The following is a 23,782-nucleotide window of genomic DNA, read 5'->3' as shown; positions in this document are numbered from 1 at the left end:
AATAAGTGGACTGCATCAAATGATTAATTTAAATGTTAATACATAGTAGTTAACAATACTTAATATAAAGTGGGTCCCTTGCATTTTTGCTGCAACTTATAATGGTATACAAGAGGATGTTTCTAACAAAACCTCTGTTTAAAAAAACTAAATATGACAATGATGCTGTAGATTTAACATTGAATGTAATTCAGTATTTTCTAGGGCTGTCAGAGGATTAAAAATGTTAATTTAATTAATTATATGATGTGTCGATTAAGTAATCTAAATAATTGCAAAATAAATTTGACTGTGAAAATACCCACAAAAGATTATTTAAAGCAATTTTTTGTGTAAATTAGAAAGTATCAAGTAGATATTACAAACTGTAGCTTTAGAAAGATATTTTATTTGATTCAACTTAAAATGTAATACACAAACATTTAGGCTGCAATGGCCTAATGTAAACTATGAAACACAGAAGAAGATAATTTGAGAAACATCTAACTATTTTTTGTTCATGAAAGTCATGGTAACCAAAACAGCTTTGTTACCAACAGTATAATACTTTCCAAATATTTTCTTTTATGTTCCACAAAAGAAAGGTTTGAAATGACATGAGGGTGAGTAAATGATGACAGAACTTTATTTATTTATTTATTTTTTTTGGGGTGAACTATCCCTTTAATGTTTTTATTATTATTATTATTTTTATTTATTTTATTTTTTTTAAAGGGGTACTATTATGCTTTTTCATTTTTTGAATTTTAGTCAGTGTGTGGTGTGTATCTTTGGGCATAAAAAAGATCTACAAAGTTACAAATCTTAAAGTCCAGTCCAAAGGGAGATATTTCTTTTCAAGAACTACAACGAACGGTTCCTATGGACTACAGCCTTTGTTTTTCACATGCAATGATGTCACAACGCCCTCCATTAGAATATCATTAAATTAAATCCTGCCTATGGAAATTCGAATTGTTGGGGGGTGGGTAGGGACGAGGTGGGGGATTAGCCTAACTTCAGCAATACAGCACAGAGCGTTGCTTCAACTAGCCGCAGCACGGCGGGTATAAACGCAAGCATTGACTGGAGTGGCCGCTTCAGAGCTGTAACGCTCCACACACCTGTGCAGGACAGGGTTGTCAAAACACATGTCGAAGCTGCGATCTACTCCGGTTGCCGTGTCGGAGCAGTGACTCACCGCAGACGTGTGCAATGTGTGGTAAGACATTTATTCATCATACAGTGTAGATAGCTTCACTTATAACATGAGTGTTTTTTAAAATGCATAAACTTGCACTAGAATAGGCTAGGCTGATCAGTGATGATGTTTTTTTTTTTGATAATGTTAGGCTGCTGGATGCTGGAGCTGGTTTCAAGTATGTAAAATAATTAAATAAATTAGCATGATAATATCATGTATGGGCGATCTAGCAGTCTGAGAATAGGACTCAACATTACTGTAGAGTATTATTTACTCACCCTCCATGCATCCTAGGTGTATAATCTAGCTTGCGATAACTGCTTTGACAAGGGGCGTGGCAGTACTGAAACACCCTCTAAGATGTAAGTAATGGAGCCTTTAGTGCCAGGCTGGGAGAAGGTATTGTAATAATGTAAATTATGTGAACCACCAAGCATGAGAGCATGTTCTAGTACACCCCCAAAACAAAATCAAGCAGAGAGCCGCTTCAGAAACATGTGCGAAGCTGCTGGTATAAACAACATAAGCTACAGTGACTGTGTCGGAGCCCTTACGCGCCGCAGATGCGTGCAGCCTACAGTCTAAGCATTAATATCAGGGAATCCCTCTTATACTTGAGAGTGGCTACGTGTGAAGTGTTTCTTAGAGTTTATTGTACATTAAAGAATGATCATATGACTTTTTACATATGCCATGTGACCTGTAAATGCGGAAAAAGCCATTTCCATTGCAGTTTTGTGAAATATTCCTTTTTCGAATTGCCTGAAAAACGACCTCATGCCAGTCTAAAAACTTTTTCGCATATATGGGAGTTTTTGCAAAACTGACGTGTTTCCATTAGGCGTATTTTCAATTCGCAATTTCAATTTGCGCATCTTGAAGGGTAATGGAAACGCAGCTATTCATTTATTGATTCGATTCGTTCAAACGGCTGATTCAGGAATGAAGTAAACGTCTCTCTTTATGAATGGGCCTTTGAATCATTGATTCACACGATTCGTTCAAAATGCGGATTCATTCAGAAACTAAACACTGCTGTGTTAGTCGGAGAGGCACAACAATTCTGCTATGGCTTCAAAGGTAATATGTTCTTTGCAAAATTGAGCAAAACACATAATATAGTGTTTATAATATAAGACAATATCAACCTATTATTTACTGAACTGTTGTATAAAATCACATTTAAGCTTGTGAAAGCTTGGGACAAAATCAGCACTTGTGTCATATTGCTCTTGCTGCCCCTGTGATATCGTGTGATAGGCTATGTGATGAGACAAAAAAATGAAACAAAACACACACAGAGGCTTTTTTTTGCACCAATATCTTGAATTTTAGGGCATAACTACCAAATCAAAACCAAATCAAAACACAAAAACATGAATTGAACAACACACTATTTTTATTTATAACAAACAAAAATAAAACAAAGTTTTGACTTGGAAGCTGGTATTTTGAGCTGAGGTGATGAAGCATTTGCTGGAATCCCCATTTTTCACTGTATAAACTGGCACTTAATCCATACATGTGAATTCAGCAACAGCTCGGTTCAGTTTTCTTGCCTTTTTGTCGTACTTCTGCTGCTCAAAAGCATCTGGAACCATTGTCTGCTTAGGAGTTTGGTTCGTGGTCTTCTTCAGCCTGCAGCTGTAAAAGGAAAATATAATATACTTCAGTAAAACAATGGGCTGAGTCTGACTAAATGCAATATTAGATTGACACCAGCTAAACAGAACTTTATATATAACTTTTCAGTAAATAACAAACCTCAGCTTTTTATAACAAAGTTAGATAAGATTACTTATACTGAGTGTAAGATATCAATGTTACACAGACGGAAACTGTAGTATTAAAAACACTTTACAAAAAGATAACATTTAACATGACTTAATAAACAAGTGTTACATAGCAATTATTCTTCTTAATTTCAAAATGTATTCATCATTTATTTTAAATTAAAAGTTGTATCTGTTGACATTATTTCACGCACAATGAACAAACATGAACGATCAAATGTTTGTATAAAACAACATTCACACACATTAATTAATGTTCACTCACTGTAAATTTATGTTAGATAATATATTAAGTCATGTTAATGAATAGTATCTTTTACCAAACTATACAGGACTGTATTTGACTGTACTTTTATTTAATCAAACTGCGCAAACTATATTTCATAGCCTAGAACTGCTTTTCTGATGGACCGATTTTAAGGCATTAACCATACATTTGTACATTTGTTCTCTAACACACATATTTTAGCTACACGGGTCATTTAAAAGCCTCAGGTGTGTAAAAATAGTACACTATCATGTCCTGTTTTTTTTTTAAATAAATGCTATAGGAGCATTAAACACTTAATAAAGAAGTTTATTCTAATTCTCGCGTTAGCATTAGCCGCGCTTATGCTAACGATTAACTAAGCAAATGGCGATGTTTATTTAACGTATAATTTTTATAACAGAAGCTCTAAATATAAAATTAAATTAAAACTTACCTGCTTGAACTTTCATTAAATCTGGGTGTCGGTTTTTGAGGTGTTTTATTAAGTCGATGTATTTCCTCCTTTTGAGAGAGAACTTCGATGACACCGTTTGCAAGTGGGTTTCTGATGATCTATGATGTTGCCCTTGTCATCAGTCGCAAATACAAAATATTTCCACACGTGGCTCCTTCCTCCTTTCTTTTCAACAAGCGGATTCAGAGTAGCCGCATCAGCACCACCGGTCGCCGTGTCTTTCTGCTTTTATGAAGAAGACGCAACTGCGCACTTTTTGCATAGCGCAGCAAGAACCGGGTTGACCGGGTGCTCGGTACCACCGGTACTTAAGAAAACCTGGGCCCGTAACATTTAATTTTTTTTTAGTACCGACTTGGTACCGAAGTACCGGGTCTTTTGACAACACTAATAACTACATTTATGGAGTTGTTGCCCTGCATCATATTTGTCAGCAGTCAACTATATGAAATATATTTTAACGTCGTTATTTTTTCATAACTTTATTAAGTTAACGTTAAATTGACAGCCCTAGTATTTTCTAAACAGACAGCCGTCCAAAGCCAACATTTGCTTGTAGGTCTTTTATTAAATGGACCTGTTTCATCAGCTCTTTCTATTTCTGTTTTTCTGTTTACAAAAAGACAAATGTTTCTGTTTACAAGAAGACCAAATGTGCTTCATATGATTATAAAACATATTTCATTCACACAGCTTCTCTATATGAATCAGTCATTCATTAATAACACGAATGCTATTAAAACGCTTGTGCTGATTTAAAAAAACAAGACAGAGGGTTGTGGCATATGACTGTGTCAGTTTGTGCAACATCACAGTATGGAATCTAGATGGAAACAAACAATCACTACAGCCAACAGGGAAACACCTCCTGGGAGTCTCTCCCCAATTAACAGCAGATACACAGGTGAATACACGTCCAAAACCCAGCCTCAGGCTATGTTTTTCCCTAGATATACTGTTCTTAGGTAATGCATACAGGAGACTGCAAATGTCAATTTCCTTCCGCCTCTGAATCACTATCACAGTCATCATTGCTAATGCCCATGTCATCAAAATCTTCATCATCCTCCTCCTCCTCCTCATCATCTCTTTTCTTCTGCTTTTTCCCTTTATTTGGCTTGCTGGTGTCCTCTACCTCTTGTTCCTCCTCCTTGTCAAGACTAAAAACAAAAAGCAGACAGATACACTAAAACAACAGTGAATTAAAAGAGCTTACTTTTTGGTCACACATAATAGTTTAACACACTTCAACACATGTATGTAACCCTGGACCACAAAACCAGACTTAAGTCGCACAGGTATATTTGTAGCAATAGCCAACAATACACTGTATGGGTTAAAACTGTTGATTTTTTTATGCCAAAAATCATTAGGGTATTAAATAAAGATCATGTTCCATGAAGATATTTTCCCACCATAAATATATCACAACTTATTTTGTAATAGTAATATACATTGCTAAGAACGTTTGGACAACTTTGTAGGCAATTTTCTCAATATTTTGATCTTTTTGCACCCTCACTTTCGAGTTCTTCAAATAATTGTATCTCGGTCAAATAATGTCCTATCCTAATAAACCATACATCAATGAAAAGCTTATTTATTCAGAAAAAAATGGACCCTTATGACTGGTTTTGTGGTCCAGGGTCACATACAGTATGTGATGGGGTAAGTTAAGGTAATCTTTTACCTTAAGACATGCATCTAATAATTAATTAAATGAAAATAGTATTTTAGAATTTATTGCGTATGTCCACAAGATGGCACAAGTGTCCTACTGTTTACACATAAATATACACGGTCAGTCTGAAGAGGCCTGAATCTACTTACGGAATGACAATCTCTTCCTTCTTCCCACATTTTGCACAAAGCTCCAGCTTTAGTGCACATGGCTTGCATATAATATGATAGGCATCCTTCACTGTTTTCTGAAGACATTTCACGCTAGAAAAGGCACAGAAACAACATTTCAGAATTGGGTTCATTGTGGAGGAGTTTATTTGCCTTTCATCTGTTGCTATGCAGTAAAATCCTCCCTCATCTCACCATTTTCGTGGCTGTGTAAGGGGCTTGTATTTGCTGTACTTGACTTTCCACTCTAGCACATCTTTGCAGTGCTGGCACAGACCATCATGAACCTTTGCTTTGGCTTTCTGGTAACATCACAAGGGAAGATTACACACAAAAACCACATGTAAAACTATATATTATATAAAATGTAAAACACTATGTTTGTTTTAGCACGCGCTTACCTTAACTTGTGCGGTTGCACCGTACTTGTCGTTTTTGAAGGCTGTTACATTCTGGTGTTTTTGGCCTCGCGATCGGGAAATATTTCCTTTTTGAGAGCTCATTTTAACGCTGAATTATACGTAATATATAAACAGTGACAGTCTTAAACAGCTAAATAAGAAACCGCGTGGCTTCACACGTTAAAGTGGCTATTGACGCAATGTGAAAACAGCGGAAGTAAATAGCAATTGGCTAACGCTTTTCAACTTCAAGCGAAAGATTACTAACTTCACAAATTACAGCAAACGTTAAAAATGTTCAGCTCTTATGTTTACTCCTTGGTAGCTCAACACACGATTATCATTATCTAGATTTGTAGACCAACAACGGTAAAATCATTAATCAACATGTTATTGTGTTTTCCACATCGTCCGTGTGCAGCGAGGACGCGTGTGATTGGTCGAGCATGTTTGTCCATTATTCTGATTGGCCATTAGACCGTTCAATGTTGACGTTGATATCCGGCATTCCGTAAGAAAATCAGAAGAAAGCCAGCTTTGGACACGCGTTGGTGTGAGATGAGATCACTCGTACTGAACGGATTAGATTAGAAATCCTGGTCCGTTTAATAACGTCACGCATGTACTAACACCGTCAGTCTTTGATCTCGTTTGATCATGAAACACTGACCACATGTTGACAAGATCGGACGGACCAGAGGCAGCTTTTGAGGGACTCTTGATCTGGCTAAGTGAACTGAGTGATCGCTTAAAGGGAATCTCGGATTTGACTTCTCTAACACAGTGACTTCATTAGATCAAAGCGTTTCTGCCTTCATCAACGTTTCCAGCATCGGGACCTTTTAGTACAGGTAGAGTACGGTTTTAATTAGCTAATTAGCTGAGCATGCTAATCAAATAGCTTGTTTTAGCCTTTTCAATTAAGCTGTTACATTCCTTAGGTAATAGAATTAAAATGTCAACTAAGCTTATTTCAGTTACCACATATATTTGATTGAACAGAGGTTAGTGTCAGTCTCTGATGCCTTTTTAAAAATCATCTCGTAATGTTCATAACTATGTAGATCATGCTATCAAATACATATGTTTTATAAATACATCTAGCATAATAAACAAGTCTTTAATGTTTATTTAAATGTATATGTATTTATGTGGATCAAGTGTCTTTAACATTTTAAGGGAAAAAATCTTTACAAGATAAAAAACTCTAGTGAGTGAAATTAACCAGTTGTTGTATTTCAGCTCATTCTAATTTTTAATAGAAAAAAAAAATGTGTTAACCTCAGCCAGTCATTTGCGATGTTGTGTGTGGTATGTAATATTGTAAGGATGCTTTTTAGTTTTTGCTTTCTCTTCAGTGTGATGAAGTCTAAAACACCCAAACAACAAGATGGTTTCCTGCTTAATGAAACTGAGGGTGGGGATTTGATTGTAGTGGGTTAGATTTGGATCTGATTCATTTACATTTAATCATTTAGCAGGTGCTTTTATCCCAAGTGCCTTGAAATGAGGACATTTGAAGCTAACAAAAGAGCAACATTCATGATTCAACATGATTCACATTGTTTTTTCGCTCTGCTACAAAACTGTGGTCCATCACTTAGTTGAAAAAACGGATAAAGGATGGTTATTTTGGTACTAAACTGATGTGATGTCACCTACTTGGAGTTCATATTTAGGTGAAGTGATTCCAGACACATTTTTTGGGTTATTAGGAAGCAGTGATGTGGATTACTGATAGGTTTTCCAGATTTGTAAAACACTGGATATTCCAAAGACGTCTAGCCAAATTGTCTTCTAAGAAAAAAAAAAAAAAAAAAAAAAAAAAATGAGGGTGTTTTCCAGCTGCCATGACTCACAGATAAAGTGATCTGATAGCACACACGTCAAAGCTATCCTAAGGGTGAAGTCTGAGAGTCATTATTAATGACATCAAATTAGCACAAAGATAGAAACTATTGCCTGCGCTGCAGATCCGGGGTGAATATTGAACATTTTCATTAATGTAATCCGTTTAGTTTCACCCTAGGTACGGTTTCGATTATATTTTATTCATAACAAAGTCAGTTTAAAATTGAGTTGCTTGAAACTAAAGGGCATAAACAGTTGGATCACTAGATGTTACTGTTTATTTTAGTAGAGGTTAACTAATAGGTTTGCATATTTACACATCTTAAGTAAACTATTTTGGTCTTCTTTGGATAAATATTGTTTGCATATAGTGTATCTGGTTGAGATTATAAAGGTGATGTGTAAATTTTATTATTATAATTTTTTTTTTTTTTTTTTAAATATATGTGTTTTTAATTTCTTTCTCCTGTGTCCTTTGACTGTGCATGTTACACTCTTGATGCTTCACTTTTAAAAATGTAGTTCACCCAAAAATAAAAATGTGTTATTCAAGCTGTATGATGTTCAAAATTCTGTGGAACACAAAGTGAGATATCTTCAAAAATGTTTTCGCTGTTGGTCCAAACAGTGAAAATCAGCAGGGTTCAAAATAACTTTGGACCCCACTGACTTTCATTGTATGGACAAAAAAACTGACATTTTTCAAAATATCATCTTTTGTTTTCCTTAGACGAAAGTCATACTGGTTTGCAGTAGCATGAGAGTGAGTAAATGGCAGAATTTTCATTTTTGAAAAATGAAAATGCTGTCATTAGTTATTTACCCTCATGTCGTTCCAACCCCGTAAGACCTTTGTTCATCTTCGGAACAGAAATTAATATATTTTTGATGAAATCCAAGAGCTTTCTGACCCTGCATAGACAGTAAAACGACTACTACATTCATAAATTTAACATTTTTGTTTACTTTGCGAACAAAAGGTATCCTCATAGCTTCATAAAATTACGGTTGAACCACTGATGTCGGACTATTTTAACAATGTCCTTACTACCTTTCTGGGCCTTGAAGGTGTCAGTTGCGTTGCTGTCTGTGCAGGGTCCGAAAGCTCTTGGATTTCATCAGAAATATCTTAATTTGTGTCCTGAAGATGAACAAAGGTCTTACAGGTTTGGAACGACATGAGGGTGAATAATTAATATCACAACTTTCATTTTTTGGTGAACTATCTCTTTAAGACACATCTGTTTTGTTTGTTTGTGTGTTTCCACCCCACTCATTTCCCAATCTGCTGTGTTCTTCTTCTCAAGTGAACGATGAATCACCTGTCTTTGAGTGAGCTATGTTGCCTTTTCTGCTGTCCGCCGTGCCCGAGCAGAATAGCTTCCAAGCTGGCCTTCCTTCCACCGGAGCCTACTTACACCCTGATGTGCGACGAGAGCGGCAGCCGCTGGACCCTCCATCTTTCTGAGCGTGCGGATTGGCAATACTCTGCCCGGGAGAAGGACGCCATTGAGTGCTTCATGACCCGGACATCTAGAGGGAACCGAATCGCTTGTATGTTTGTGCGATGCTCTCCAAACGCTCGCTACACCTTGTTGTTTTCCCACGGTAACGCTGTAGACTTGGGTCAGATGAGTAGCTTCTACATCGGCCTGGGCTCCCGCATCAACTGTAATGTGTTCTCCTACGATTACTCGGGTTACGGGGCAAGCTCGGGGAAGCCTTCGGAGAAAAATTTGTATGCTGATGTGGACGCTGCATGGCATGCACTACGAACAAGGTGAGTAGCTTCTGAAAGAATTTTTTTTCTTTAAGGCTGGCTGTTTTTCTGTTGCTGACATCAGTATTGTTTATCAGAATAAAGTAGTGTTTTCTCAGAATATACATCAATACATAGTGTCATTTCTCAGTGATTTCAAAATGATTCGTTGAAACATTTCTGAGCGTAAGGTCTATAAATCTCTCCCTTCCATAAGCCTACTCTGCTCTGATTTGTCAGCTGGCCAAGCCAGTTGTGATTGGTACAGAGAGGAGTGCAAGTTGGCGAGCACTGCCATCAGTGTGCGGCAGTGTTGCCAAGTCGGCGGTTTTACCGTGGAATTGGGCTACTTTAACACTGTTGCCACAGGTTGTTTTTCATGTCTGCGGGTTGAAGTGACCCCAATAACGTAATATATAGTCTCTGAAATGCTAATTTTACCTGGGAAATCCCACCAAAAAACGTGTATTATACCCCCGGAATATGATTTTTATAAGGTGACCCCCCCCTTAAAATACGGTTGGGCTAGTTTTAAGTAGCAATTGGGTGGGTTTTGCTGTAAAGACCTGGCAACCCTGGTGCGTGGTTGCTTTTGATGTCCACAGGTTAGGGCTGCACGATTATGACAAAAATCATAATTGTCGACGATTCCCTTGAAATTGTAATTGCGCTTATTAATTACAATTATCACAATTTACTTTGAATGATTGAACCATTGTTTAAAGCAACTGCATGCCGCATTTTTTATATATAGTTTTTTTTCTTTAAATATAAAAAAATTGTATGGACAAAAAAACTCATTCACTCTCTCACTCTCTCTCTCTCTCTCTCTCACACACACACACACACACACACACACACACACATCTTATAAAAAAGCAGAATAATGTAAGTGGATTTTTATTTATTTTTTTGGTAATTGTGCCTTTGAACGATTACATAATTGTGGCATCTGTAATTGTAGTCATGATTAGAAATTCGATTAATTATGCAGCCCTACCACGGGTTGAAGCAATCCCAGTAACGCCATATTTAGCCCCTGGAATGTGAATTTACCGGGGAAACCCTACTCAAAATGTGATTGGGCTACCTTTGGGCTAGTTTTGAGTAGCAATTGGGCGGGTTTTGTTGTGAAGACCTGGCAACTCTGGTGCGTGGTTGCTTTTGATGTCCACGAGTTGAAGCAACCCCAATAATGTCATATTTAGCCCCTGGAATAAAAATTTATAAGGGAAACCCTGACAAAAAACGGATCACGATTTTTAATGGGTTACCCCCTCGAAATGCGATTGGACTAGTTTTGAGTAGCAATTGGTGCGTTTTTTTTTTTTTTTTTTTTGTGAAAACCTGGCAACCCTGGCTACCGTTGACAAAGCATGCACCAAAACAATAATATAGTGCTCCAATCCATTCTTAAAATAATGACAAAAACATTTGAACACTTATGCAAGCGAATCGTTCCCACAGTTTAGGTGCTAAACTGTAAATGCTTAACAAAACAATAATGGTGGATACGTTAGCCAAGTGACTCATGAAACAACAGTTTGTAAACCAAAATATGTCTACGTTCTTTATTATTACACAAAGTAATTAGAACAGTGACGGTCTACATTAATCAACACATTCTTAGCAAATAGTGCATTCACAGCAAATTATCAGGAAAATTTTAGTAATATCGTGTTTTACCTGTACAAACAACCTGCTATTTTGAGCACTCAACTGAAATTGTACACATCAACCATAATTACAGGTTGTGGTCCGAAGACACTTGTTAGTCCAAATAAAGATTATTACACACTTAGCGAAAGTGTTTGAGGGCAGGTGGGGATTATTCAAATGTGTTACCCAGTGACGTACATCGGTAACGGGCAGAAGATTCAAAAATATAAGACGACTCTTTCTTTTGAGTGACGATATCTTTATCATACACTTTTTATGATTAACAACTTTGCAGACTGTTTACATTGAAAGATAGTTTACAAACTGCAAAAAGATATTGTGTTTGAAAACCCATATAACCTGCTCTTTAAGATGCCTTTTTAAGTTCAGCTTTTAAAAATGTATGTTGAGACCCTGCATTCTGTTCCGTTGCATAACATCTAGCGGTTTTTGAACTCGAGAACGTGTCCCTTAGGGATTGGTTCTCACAGAACACGCATTTATATTCCACTGTATGTTTTGTTTTTTTTTTAACTGTTTTTCTATGTAAACATGGAGCAACATCTCGCTGCTTTTTTCAGCAGCCACGTCTTGTATCAACTTAAAAGAAGTTTGACTTTTTAAAATGCTTCTCGAGACCCGGTGCGCTTTCCCTTTTTCAGTCCTGTGTGTTTTTAAGTGCAAGCTTGTGTCAGGTGAACCTGAAATGATCTGAATTATACTGAAAACCACCAACTAGTTGGCTTTAAAAAAAAAAATACGTAGGCTTCCGGATCCCAAAAACTAACCATCCATATTCCTATGGATCTGTAAAATAGATTACACACGTTTTTTAATCTGCTTCTGATCTAGTCACTGTTTTGGTTTAAACTCAGATGTTTTGTTTTCATCGGTACGTTTTGTATGATCTCTTTTGGTATCTGTTATGTCTTTGTCCTTGTCAATCCTAAGGGCCTGGGGGGGATATATTTGTATTGCCTCTACCTCTTAGACCCCATCCCCCATCCAAATGTTCTGCCTACAGGATGAAAATTGTGCTTCTCAGAATGTCAAGAGTCATGTTTTGGTTCAGACTGGGGTTGCGTTTAGATTTTTGAAGCGTGCGGCAAATGGAAGTTTCATTTCCTCATAGTTAACCGAAGCACGCATAGGACTGAAATGTTTTTTTCCAGTGGCAGCTGGGTGTTTGACACTGTGTAAGTAGAGAAACTATCTCAAGGCCATTCACTTTATCATCATGTGACCCAAATTCTTATCTGTCTTTCCATGTATGCGTCTTTTATGGTTGTCGGTCATGAGAACTTGGTTCCGTTAATCGTGTGTACTTCAGTGTAGCAAGACGTTGCATCGTCGTTGTTCATGCAAGAGGCTTTGTTTTTGTAACCACATTAATGTTTTGGGTACGTTTGTGAAACAGCCACACGCCTCTGTCGCTGCTGCACCCGTGTATGTGTGCATGCATGCATGCATGTGATGTCAGAAAGCACAGCTGATGCTCTTGAACACAGTCCATGCTGTTTGACAAGTCAGATCCCAGAGGGTTGGGTTGTACCTCATGAAGCAGTCCCACACTGTTCGTCTGGTCACTTTTAATGTTCCCACGCATTGCCATCTCAAGCTCGATCGTCCCACTCAAGCACATGATTTAGATTAACGTGTAGATAAATCAGTCAGACTGCCACTCTGACGAATGTAACTTTAAAAGTGTTTTTACTTTGTATGCTTCTTTATGTGTTCTATGTGTTTTGAGAGGGGAGTAGGAGTAAGTAGGCCGACCTGTCCAAATCTTCTCTTATTCCTGTAAAACTGTGGCTCCTGCTGGGATTCTTTTCTTTATTCATAGAAACACATTTTTTGTCCTTTTCAAGAGAAAGCTTGATATTCTGCCATTGCATGCAGCGCTTTCCTCACCATTTCTGGAGGTTAATTGGCATTTTAATCTCATTCTGTCAAAGATGGCCAGCATTGCCTACTTTTTTATTAAATTGTGCTCAAATAGAGAATTGCAGGATCTTAAAAATCCAGATTAGAGGGAGAAAAATTGGAAAAAAAATACGCTTTTATAGCTTACCTATGAAATATCTTCACAGTCAAATACGATACCATTTCTCCAAACCTCTTAATTGATACTCAGCAGTGGTGTGAGAGGCTTCTTTTTTTCTAAAGTTAAATGAATGCTGTGAACTTAAAGTTTTGCTGCAATATAGCATTTTTATTGACACGCTTCTGTGTGATTTGTGTGAGGGCTATGAGTTTTCATCTGCTTTTCCGGTTTTGATGGATTAAACTTCACATAAAAATATAATCCTCTGAACAGCTAGCATAAAGAGCACCTGCTTTTAGATGTCTGTTTAAAATATTTCCCTTGGAAATTCTCCATCTGATTTCAATAGGTGAGAGTGCTTATCAGACCATGCTGATTGACTCAGCTAGGCGTGCAACAAAGGTTTTTTGCTCTTCCCTTTGTTGAGAGGCCAGTGATGAATGATTTGCCATCACAAAAAGCAGCTCTTACGTCAGGTAGAAAGATCACAGTTTTGACTGTGTCCCGTGTCGGTTTGCTTTGAGTCCTGATCTGTCTGGGTTTATTTTATGTTGGTGTACAATTAACTGTATGTTTGTTCTGCTTATTACGTGGCTGCTTTATAAATAAATGGACATTAAATAGCAATTAGACTTTTATGTGCGAAGAAACTCATAGATTACCATTGTATAGAAACTTATCCCTGATTAACCACACCTAAACCAGCTAGTTAGGATCTTCAGGAGCACTTGATGATTACACACAGGTTTTTTTGGAGCAGGGCTGGGACTGAACTTCGTTCCAAACTTTTTGTTCATCTTAGGACCACAAATTTAAAAAGGTATTTTTGATGAAATACAAGAGCTTTCTGACCCTGCATAGACAGTAGTGGAGCTACCATGTTTAAAACCTAGAAAGGTAGTAGGATCTTGATAAAATAGTCCATTGGTTCAGCCTTAATTTTATGAAGCTATGAACATTCTTTTTGTGCTCAAAGAAACAAAAATATAGGGCTGTCCTCAATTAAAGATTTTTCTGGTCGACTAGTAGTTGTTCATTTTAATTGACTGATCGCATGTTTATTAGTAAACCATTTAAATAATGATAATGAATCTGTAATTGCCTACGTAGCCTAGTAAGCGCGCACATTAAGCTTGCCACAGCATACTTAATGAATACTGAAGTAATGATTATGCATGTGTCAGGGAAAACGGTAAGGAGGCTTTAACGTTTTAATGATTTATTGATAAACTAGTGCCGCCTTTGTTTTCGGCTTAAGAGATGACACTGACGCGTCATCTCCGCAGTAGTGGATGCGCCTGTATGCATGTTTCACATACGGGTTTGTTTTCTATTTGATTTGGTTAAGTTAAAAGTTGATATTTCACTCTGTATAGACAAATTTTTCATGTCTGTAAGGCAAGTATGCACAGTTTAGGTTTATTTATTTATTTATTTATTATTTTTTGGACGCACTCAAGTTCACAGAGACTGAGATGGCAGAAAGCACATCTTGTTTGTTTTCATTACAAAAGCACAATGTTTTGTTGTTATTGTAAGTGCACACAAATAAAATTAGAGTTTTTACGGATTTGAAAGATGTATTTCTCTTATCTGTATGACAAAAATGAAGGAGTGTTTTAAGAGCAAGTGACCGTACCGGCGCCTCCATCCATCATGCAGTGAGTGTGCTACTGTTCAGCTTTCACACTCCGCACAGACACTTGAATAGCGCACATTTTTCTAGGTTAATATTAGTTTGAGCGACCATGTAATGATGGTACTACCTATATACTTCAGATGATAAGCCCTATTTGAGTTTGATGAATGATAAGCGAGCATTTGGATGTTCTACCTAATGTACTGTATTACCACATACCACGGACTGACTTCACCGCTTCTTATGGATTTTTTTCTGTTCTGCGACTAATTCAATTTGTCGACCAAGCCTCTTCACCTGGACTATTAGGGGCAGCCCGACAGAAATAATGACTTTATTCAACAGTTTCTTCTTTTCAGACACACGCGTCATGGCACCATCGTGAACCCGTGGCAAGACTGATACGGATGAGAAGAAATTGTTGAATATAGCCATTATTTTTGAATTCTTTGCGCCCAAAAAGTATTTTCAAAGCTTCATAAATTTACAGTTGAACTGCTGATGTCACATGCACTATTTTAACGTTGTCCTTACTACCTTTCTGGGCCTTAAATGCGTCAGTTGCGTCACAAAGCTCTCTGATTTCATTAAAGGTATCTTAATTTGTGTTCTGAAGATGAGCGAAGGTCTTACAGGTTTGGAACAACATGAGTGTGAGTAATGACAGAATTTTCATTTTTGGTGAACTATTCCTTTAATATGGTACTAGAAGATGATCAAGCTCAAAATAAGTAAAAACAGTTGAATATTCAATGGCAATAAATTTAAGAAATGACTATAATCGCGGATAACCAATCTGGTACCAATATAGTGTACCCAATATATTTCTCAGTCAAGCTTCATGTTCTTCCAAATCCACAGTCAGCGCAACCCCTGCTAAAGGCAAAATGCTTTGCCAAACCACACTTATCGAGAACCAGGATGGTTGGTACTGTGTTATGTTGGTGTGGGACAGCCACACCTTTCTGTCTGCTCAGCCAGGTGAGTCAGTGTTGAAACATCAGGTGGGGCTGACACACACACTCTCACACTCACAGATAAACATTTACAAGAAAAGTGGATGGCACAGTGAACTCCAATGCAATGTTTTGGAACAACCTGAATGACTTGATTTGGGCCGGATTCATATCAAAGGGGTTGGTCCGGATAGGACCATCTGTCCTCACAGCTAGCCATTGCAGTAAGCTAGTTTGTGCTCATTTCATATAGGTATTTCCAACAAGGCTTGGATGTGTATGTAAACTTCCACCAAGCAGAACCATCTGGTATTGTCTTCAAAACGGTAGAATGGTGGTGATGTGTATTGTCTTCCACATCCAAAAGTCTGAGGCCGTTCCGGTAAAAGGAAGAATCAAGGGAAATGGCTTTTGTCTTCCTCCTTCAAAAACCATGACTGTGATGTCAAAGGAAAGGCCATGGCGGCCAGCAGTGGCAGCTGTACTGAAATAGACCCTTGTGCCCCCCCTTCCTCCTGAAGTGACATAATGACCATTGTGCTTGTAAGTATTTTTGGGCTAAGAGCTGAAAGCAGCTCACTTAAAAGCCTTTGAGAATTCGGTGTCAGTCTTTCATGGAGCGCAGCTCCCTCTGAGAGGTTGGGGGGGGGGAGGTGCCAGCAGCCAGTTCTCCAAGTCAAATATTGATTGGTTGCCTAGCAACTGATTCCCAGTGAGTCCTGGTACGACAGGCCCGATTGCAGTCATAGCAACATTGCCTACCCAGGAAGTGAAAAATAACTTCCTGATGGTGTTTCGCCACACGTTTTGTATCATTTTAGAGTTGCTGTCAGCCAGCTGGTTTATTAACTTATTAAAGGTAATCTGGTATATGTTGTTGTGTTTTTTTTTTTTTTTTTTTTTTTTTTTTTCAATGCAATTGTTATTTTATGATTCGTAGTCATGGGAATAAACAGTGTTGATTTGTTTTTCTTATCTTTATAGCCTACATATTGAAGTGGCAGATTGAAGTCAAAATGAGATGTGATGGGAAAAACTCCACTGAGTGTTTATTAGTACTCTATCAATCATTAGGCCTTTGAGGCTCTACCATTCCTTTCTGAAATTGACTGAATGAAAATTCATTCCACAGATGATCAGAGCACAGACCATCATCCTGAAGATTGTTTTAAATGAATAGTTTGGTCATTTAAAATTTGGTCATCACTGACTCCATGGTTCATGATGACCATGCCTGACAAGCTCTGAAAAGAAAGAGGAAAAAAAACATAACACTATTACACTCTTAAAAATTAAAGGTGCTACTCGCTGCCGTAGAAGAACCTTTTTTGTCTAAATGGTTCCAGAAAGAATCTTTAACATCTGATTTTGTAAAATTGTAAAAAGGTAAGAAAGAGATGGTTCTTTTAAAGAACCTAACTGAAAATGGTTCTTCTATGGCATTGCGGTGAAGAACCTTTTAAAGTACCTTTATTTTTAATTTTATTTTTGTATAAATGTATCTTCTGAAGTCATACAATAGGTTTGTGTGAGGTAAAGGTGACATATCATGAAAATCAGACTTCTTCCATTTTTAAGTGCTATAAATGGGTCCCCAATGCATCAACCAACACAGAAAATGTAAAAAAGGACAACCTAGTAACTGTTTTGGTAAGCCTTTTTCTGCAAGATTGTGAAAAAACGAGCACATCAGATTAGATTTTGCTCCCCCCCCTGGCATGTTAAAGTGATCTTATTATATTACATAATAATAATAATAATAATAATAATAATAATAATAATAATAATTGTGACCCTGGACCACAAAACCAGTCTTAAGTTGCTGGGGTATATTTGTAGCAATAGCCAAAACTACATTGTATGGGTCAAAATTATTGATTTTTCTTTTATGATAATTAATTTGATTTAATTCCATTTTATTTCATTTTTTATTTTATTATTACTTTATTTTTTATTTTATATTTGATTATTTAATATAATTTTTTTTTTTTTGAATTTTTATTAAATATTTATTTTATTTTTTAATTTAATTTAATTTTATTTTAATTTTATATTTTAATTTTTATGACCGGCTGGTTCACTATAAACTGCCGATACTAGAAGCTGCATAACTTAAATTTCTACTTGTTCATTGGAAAATAATCTGTCACTTCTCCTTTTTCCCATCCTTGAATGTCCATTCTGCTATTCAAGAACACATTCCACCTTCTTTCACATGACCACAGTAATGTAGAATCATGTTTTTTTTTTTTTTTTTTTTTTTTTTTTTATTTTTTTTCTTTCTTTCTTTCTGTCTTTCTTTCTTTCTTTTCCTTTTTGTCCCTGAGGACAAAATCGATTACTGTATTGGTCTCAATGGCTCACTGTGTGCAGCATGATTGTATAGGTAACTGAATGGATGAACTGAAATTCATAATGTAACACATGAGATGCGCTTGTGATCAGATGTAAATATTTATATTTATTTTGGTCACAGTTTCAATTTTCAGTTTCCAGTTCAAACCAGTTCTGTGACCTTCTGTTTGCCACCCAGACAGCACTCAATGAAAGCAACATTACTTGTGCATTATAGTGCTGTGTAATTGCACGTCGTACACATCACACTGTGCAGTAAACGTCATTTAACGTTTGTATATGTATTGCTCTAGGATTATCAGTATGTGTCCTACTTTGGGAGTAATTTCTGTTTACTTCCCTGTCTGTGTCAGTGGAGTCAGCTGAATAAGCGGTCATGCGCTTTAAATAAGGCATGGAATGTGTACACAGCGCCCCCCTAGGATAACCAACTTAAATGTTTCCAGAGCTCTATTAGATATAGTCACGTTGTCATTTGCTGATTTTAAGTACAAATGTTCCTACTGGCATCAAGAGAAATGAAACTGGATTATTTGAAAGCATCTGCGCTTACAGCTTTTTACTACAGACAGTAATCACTGTAATGTGGTGAACTATAATGCTTCACTGATGGCTTCAAGTTCACTATTCTTTAATTGCTGCTCACTGTACTCTAAATATATGTATTTTTATATAAATTATTTTTTCTTGAAATATTATAGATTATTTATGTATATATTATGATATTTATATTATTGTAATATTTATATATAAAATGATTAACTTGTAGCATATTTAAAAAAAAATTAAATTCATTATTAGACCCCATGTGAAATTATACTGTGAATTTTTATAACTGTATTTTATTTATTTATGTATTTATTTTTTATGGTGAGCTTCCTCTTTAAGCAATCACTTGATGAAATGTAATGAAATAGAGACTGTCGACTGCAAGCTGCTTGACTTGCAGGGAGGTTTGATTAATGACTCTGTTCTAGTATCTGCTCTTAAATTCTGGCTTACGCCTATGCCTTTTTGTAAAACCAATAACACTTAAATTGGGCTTGTCAGTTGAGGTTACGTAATGTATATGAACAGAGTTTCAAAAGATGAAGTCATGCAAGTTAACCCTGAAACACCAATGCTGTTTCCCAGTTTGTCTGGTTCTGAAAGTAGGTTAAACAACCTGTACCTTTGTTTCATGATAATTGTGTTCTGACCGCAGCGTCATCGGAGAGTGTAGGTGTGTTTGAACTCATCTTTTGAATGTGGTTTTCTAGGTACGGGATCAGGCCGGAGAACGTGATCATTTATGGCCAGAGCATCGGTACGGTCCCGTCGGTGGATCTGGCCTCTCGGTACGAGAGCGCTGCCGTCATCCTTCACTCCCCTCTGACCTCAGGCATGCGGGTGGCTTTTCCTGACACAAAGAAGACGTACTGCTTCGACGCATTCCCCAAGTGAGTGTCTGTCTTTTGCCTTAGACATGCCTTCTTTTCCCTTTCCCCCATGCTTATGACAGTCACTTTTTCCCCTATTTAGTGTAGTACTGATACAGATACTGTTCATGTACACGTTTTGTTTTGAGCAGCCATGTTGCGGAGAAGGCGCCTGAATGGTTTATCTGTTTTCTGGCCCTTAGCCATTGTTGTTGTTATATGCCCTCTAGTGACAAATATTTTCCAACAAGTAGTTCAGTGTTTGTTTAATTTAAGCATGCTGTAGCATTCAAGGTTTTTTAAAATAAATGCATTTCCAAAGAAAAAAAAATATATATAGGCCACCTATATATTTATTGTTAAAGAAGTTTCTTATGCTCATCAAGGATGTATCAGGAAAAAAAGTGAAATATTATTGCAATTTAAAATAACAGGTTTTTATTTTATTTTAATATACTTTAAACTATTATTCATTCCTGTGGAGCAAAGCTAAATTTTCAGCATCATTACTACGGTATTCAGTGTCCGATGATACTTCAGAAATCACTTTAATATGCTGATTTATAATCAGTTTTGGAAACAGTTCTGCTGCTTAATATTTTGGGACCTGTGATACTTTTTTCAGTTAAAAAGAACAGTGTTTATTTAAAACAGTTTATGTTCTGTTTTAAGTTCATTTATATATTTTTTTATTTTTAAGAAATTAATACTTTTATTCAGCAAAGATGTGTTAAATAGATTAAAAGTGGTAGTAAATACTTATATTGTTAGAAAAGATTTATATTTTGAATAAATGCTGTTCTTTTTAACAAGAATCAAAGAAAAAGTTTCATAGGTTACAAAAAATATTAAGGAGCACAACAGTTTCACAGTTTCAACATTGATAATAAATTAGCATGTTAGAATAATATAATATTTATATTCCACAATATTATTGTTTTTTTTTTCTGTATTTTGAACGGCAGTGCATATAATATAATATAATATAATATAATATAATATAATACTTTACATTTAGATATTTAACAGATGCTTTTATCCAAAGCAACTTACAAAGAGGACAATGGAAGCAATCAAAATCAACAAAAGAGGAATAACATGTAAGTGCTATGACAAGTCTCAGTTATCCTAACGCAGTACATGTAGCAAAGTTGTTTTTTTTGTTTTTTTTTTATTTAAATTATGTAATAATAAAAAAAAACAGAATAGAACAACAAAAAAGCAACCTAGTGTTAGAGGCCTTACAAAAAGAACAGAGTGTTAATATTTTTTTTGTAAGAAAACAAACAGTAAGTAAATGAATAGAGTATAAGTCTAAAAGGGCAATTTTTTTTTTTTTTTTAAGAACAGAATTAGAATAGAGAGTGCTAGAGTTAGAGGGTCAAATAAAGATAGAAGAGATGTGTGTTTAGCCGGTTCTTGAAGATGGCTGATGAATCAGCTGTTCGGATTGAGTTGGGCAGGTCATTCCACCTGGAGAGTACATTTAATAAGAAAGTCCGTAAAAGTGATTTTGTCTCTTTTTGGGATGGCACAATAATGCACCGTTCACTTGCAGAACGCAAGCTTCTAGAGGGCACATAAGTCTGAAGTACTGATTTAACGTAAAGGGGTGCAGAGCCATTAAAATTTAATCTTGCAGCCGCATTCTGGATTAATTGTAAAGGTTTGATAGAACTAGTTGGAAGACCTGCCAGAAGAGGATTGTAATAGTCCAGCTTGGACAGAACAAGAGCTGGAATATAATATAATATAATATAATATAAAAAAAATTAGTTATGTATTTCTGTATATATTATATTTATATTATGATATAATATTTTTATATAAATTAATTCACTTGTAGCATATTTGGTTGTGAGTTTATTTTTAAATTCATTGTTGGACATCCTGTGGAAAAAAAAAAAAATCTACAGAAAATCAGAATTTTTATGTCTGTATTTTATTTTTATATTATACAAAAACAGATGTATGCAATTATTACTATTAGATAATTGTATAATTATTTGAATTAAATTAAAATATTTTTACTGATGTGTATTGAGACAGTAGGTCAGGAACAATTTTTGGATAGTTAGTTAAGATGGTAAAAGTCTTTTAGAAACACAAAGAATGTGCGTTTTTTTTTTTTTTTTTTAATTGTATTTTTATTTTTATTGGACATGGGTATGTTTGTAGCAATAGCCAAAAATACATTGTATGGGTCGAAATGATTGATTTTACTTTTATGCCAAAAATCATTAGGATATAAAGTAAAGTAAAGATCATGTTCCATGAAGATATTTTGTACTTTTTTTTTTTTTTTTTTTTTTTTTTGCACCCTCAGATTTCAGATTTTCAAATGGTTGTATCTCGACCAAATATTGTCCTATCCTAACATCAATGGAAAGCTTATTTATGCAGCTTTCAGATGATGTATAAATCTCAATTTCAGAAAAATTGACCCTTATGATTGGTTTTGTGGTCCAGGATCACATTTATTAATCTTTGTTAGTTAATAAAAATACAGTTGTTCATTTTACTTGTTTGCTTGTTCATGCTAGTTCACAGAGCATTAATGTTAACAAACAGCTTGTGATTTTAAAAATGCATTAGTAAATGCTGAAATCAACATTAACTAAAATTAATAAATGCTGTAGAAACATTGTTCATTCTTAGTTCATGTTAACTCATGTTAACTAATAAACCATATTGTGAAGTGTTATTCTTTGTCTCACATAATGATCAATTTAAACAACATTACCACATAACACTCCACTAATGTGTTTGTATATATATTTTTTTTCCTCCAGCATTGATAAAATCTCTAAAGTCACCTCTCCGGTGCTGGTGATCCATGGTACGGAGGACGAGGTGATTGATTTCTCCCATGGGCTGGCCCTGTATGAGCGTTGCCAGCGGCCCGTAGAACCTCTGTGGGTAGAAGGTGCGGGACACAACGACGTAGAGCTGTATGGACAGTACCTGGAGCGCTTGAAACAGTTTGTGGCTCATGAACTTGTAAACTTATAAATGGACCTCAAGATCAGGACTAACTTACTTGATGAACATACTCCTGGTGCCCAGCAGGCGACTGTGAACTTGACAACGGTTTTCTCACCTGTGTTTTTTTTTTTTTTTTCTTTTTAGTTAATTATTCTAATTAAGCCGCACTTCTCCATGCTATATAGAAAATAGGAGATGCGTCTTTACTGCCTTTCTTCGGGGTGTGTTTGTGCAACTGTACTTGCGTGAGGCGTGAGCGGAGGAGTCGGATATCTCGGATGTTCGGTGACCTTGATGCTATGTACTAAAGAATCAAACCCATTCCATTTAAGTCCAGTTTTTGTTTTGCTGTATGCATGTAATCATGTACACAATGGAGTACTGTACAAATGTAACATTCTGACACAAATAATTGCCATACAGGTGATGCCAAATAATATATTACACTTTGATACATGACTTTTTATGTACATGTTTCTAAACCACACCTGCTTATGTATAATGTACACAACCTATATGAAATTCCGGTATGTTGATTTCTTTTTTTTTTTTTTTTTCTCCATGTCCTCACACTTGTCTGTGTTTTGCTCTTAAGTGTATTCTCTGTCATAGACCGTTAAAACAATGCTGGACAATATGACAAATAATATCTGTTTTAACTTTCAAATAAATAAATAAACTTTTCAAATACAGAAACACTTTATAATTGTGGCTTACAATAGCCCATACGCCTGTTAGTAACAGACCATTTGTTATCTACTTATTGCACTTTCTTTTTAATGGAAATAATCCATCTGACTTCTTGGTTATGCATATACTGAACCTAACTCTTGATTCTGTTTGGAGTCATTGCTTTGTCTTTTATTCAAATGTAATTTATACCATCTTGTGTCTCGGGTGAAATGCACACAACTTTTTGTGTTGTTTTGCGCCATGATAAGGCTGTTACATTGGACACTACTGCTGAATTTAGGCGGCGACATTTAATTTCTCTTTTGAGAACCACTGGACATGGTGATTGGAGTTTGGAAGGATGTGATTTAATGTCAGAACGATGCTCTAAAGTAGATCTTAGTACTTCTCAGATGTAAAAGAGGACTGTCATCCTGTTCCACTTTGTAAATAACCTTCGTTTGGATAGTGTTTTTTTTTTTTTTTTTTTT

General features: G+C 35.9%; 2 protein-coding genes and 1 long non-coding RNA gene across 3 annotated transcripts; 1 reads left to right on the top strand and 2 right to left on the bottom strand.

Annotated features, from left to right (window-relative positions):
- Positions 1-2,564: 2,564 nt before the first annotated feature.
- On the bottom strand, positions 2,565-3,883 carry LOC127164932 (uncharacterized). The gene is made up of 2 exons (XR_007827723.1): positions 3,681-3,883; positions 2,565-2,827 (listed from the first exon to the last, which is right to left on the bottom strand). It is a non-coding gene; the product is annotated as an uncharacterized LOC127164932 (long non-coding RNA).
- Positions 3,884-4,185: 302 nt separating this feature from the next.
- Positions 4,186-6,310, bottom strand: c5h9orf85 (chromosome 5 C9orf85 homolog). The gene is made up of 4 exons (XM_051110289.1): positions 5,954-6,310; positions 5,748-5,854; positions 5,532-5,645; positions 4,186-4,861 (listed from the first exon to the last, which is right to left on the bottom strand). Exons 1-4 carry the CDS (start codon positions 6,053-6,055, stop codon positions 4,693-4,695), a joined length of 492 nt encoding a protein of 163 aa, XP_050966246.1. The 5' UTR covers positions 6,056-6,310; the 3' UTR covers positions 4,186-4,692.
- A 162-nt stretch (positions 6,311-6,472) lies between these two features.
- abhd17b (abhydrolase domain containing 17B, depalmitoylase) lies at positions 6,473-23,174 on the top strand. The gene is made up of 4 exons (XM_051110288.1): positions 6,473-6,804; positions 9,112-9,584; positions 19,476-19,655; positions 22,427-23,174. The coding sequence occupies exons 2-4, from the start codon at positions 9,118-9,120 to the stop codon at positions 22,644-22,646; spliced, it is 867 nt and encodes a 288-aa protein (XP_050966245.1). The 5' UTR covers positions 6,473-6,804; positions 9,112-9,117; the 3' UTR covers positions 22,647-23,174.
- The last annotated feature ends 608 nt before the right edge of the window (positions 23,175-23,782 follow it).

Source organism: Labeo rohita, chromosome 5, assembly GCF_022985175.1.
Source record: "Labeo rohita strain BAU-BD-2019 chromosome 5, IGBB_LRoh.1.0, whole genome shotgun sequence".
NCBI classification, from domain to species: Eukaryota; Metazoa; Chordata; class Actinopteri; order Cypriniformes; family Cyprinidae; genus Labeo; species Labeo rohita.
The sequence above is the reverse complement of the archived record's forward strand: the minus strand, read 5'-3'. Positions and strand labels throughout refer to the sequence as shown.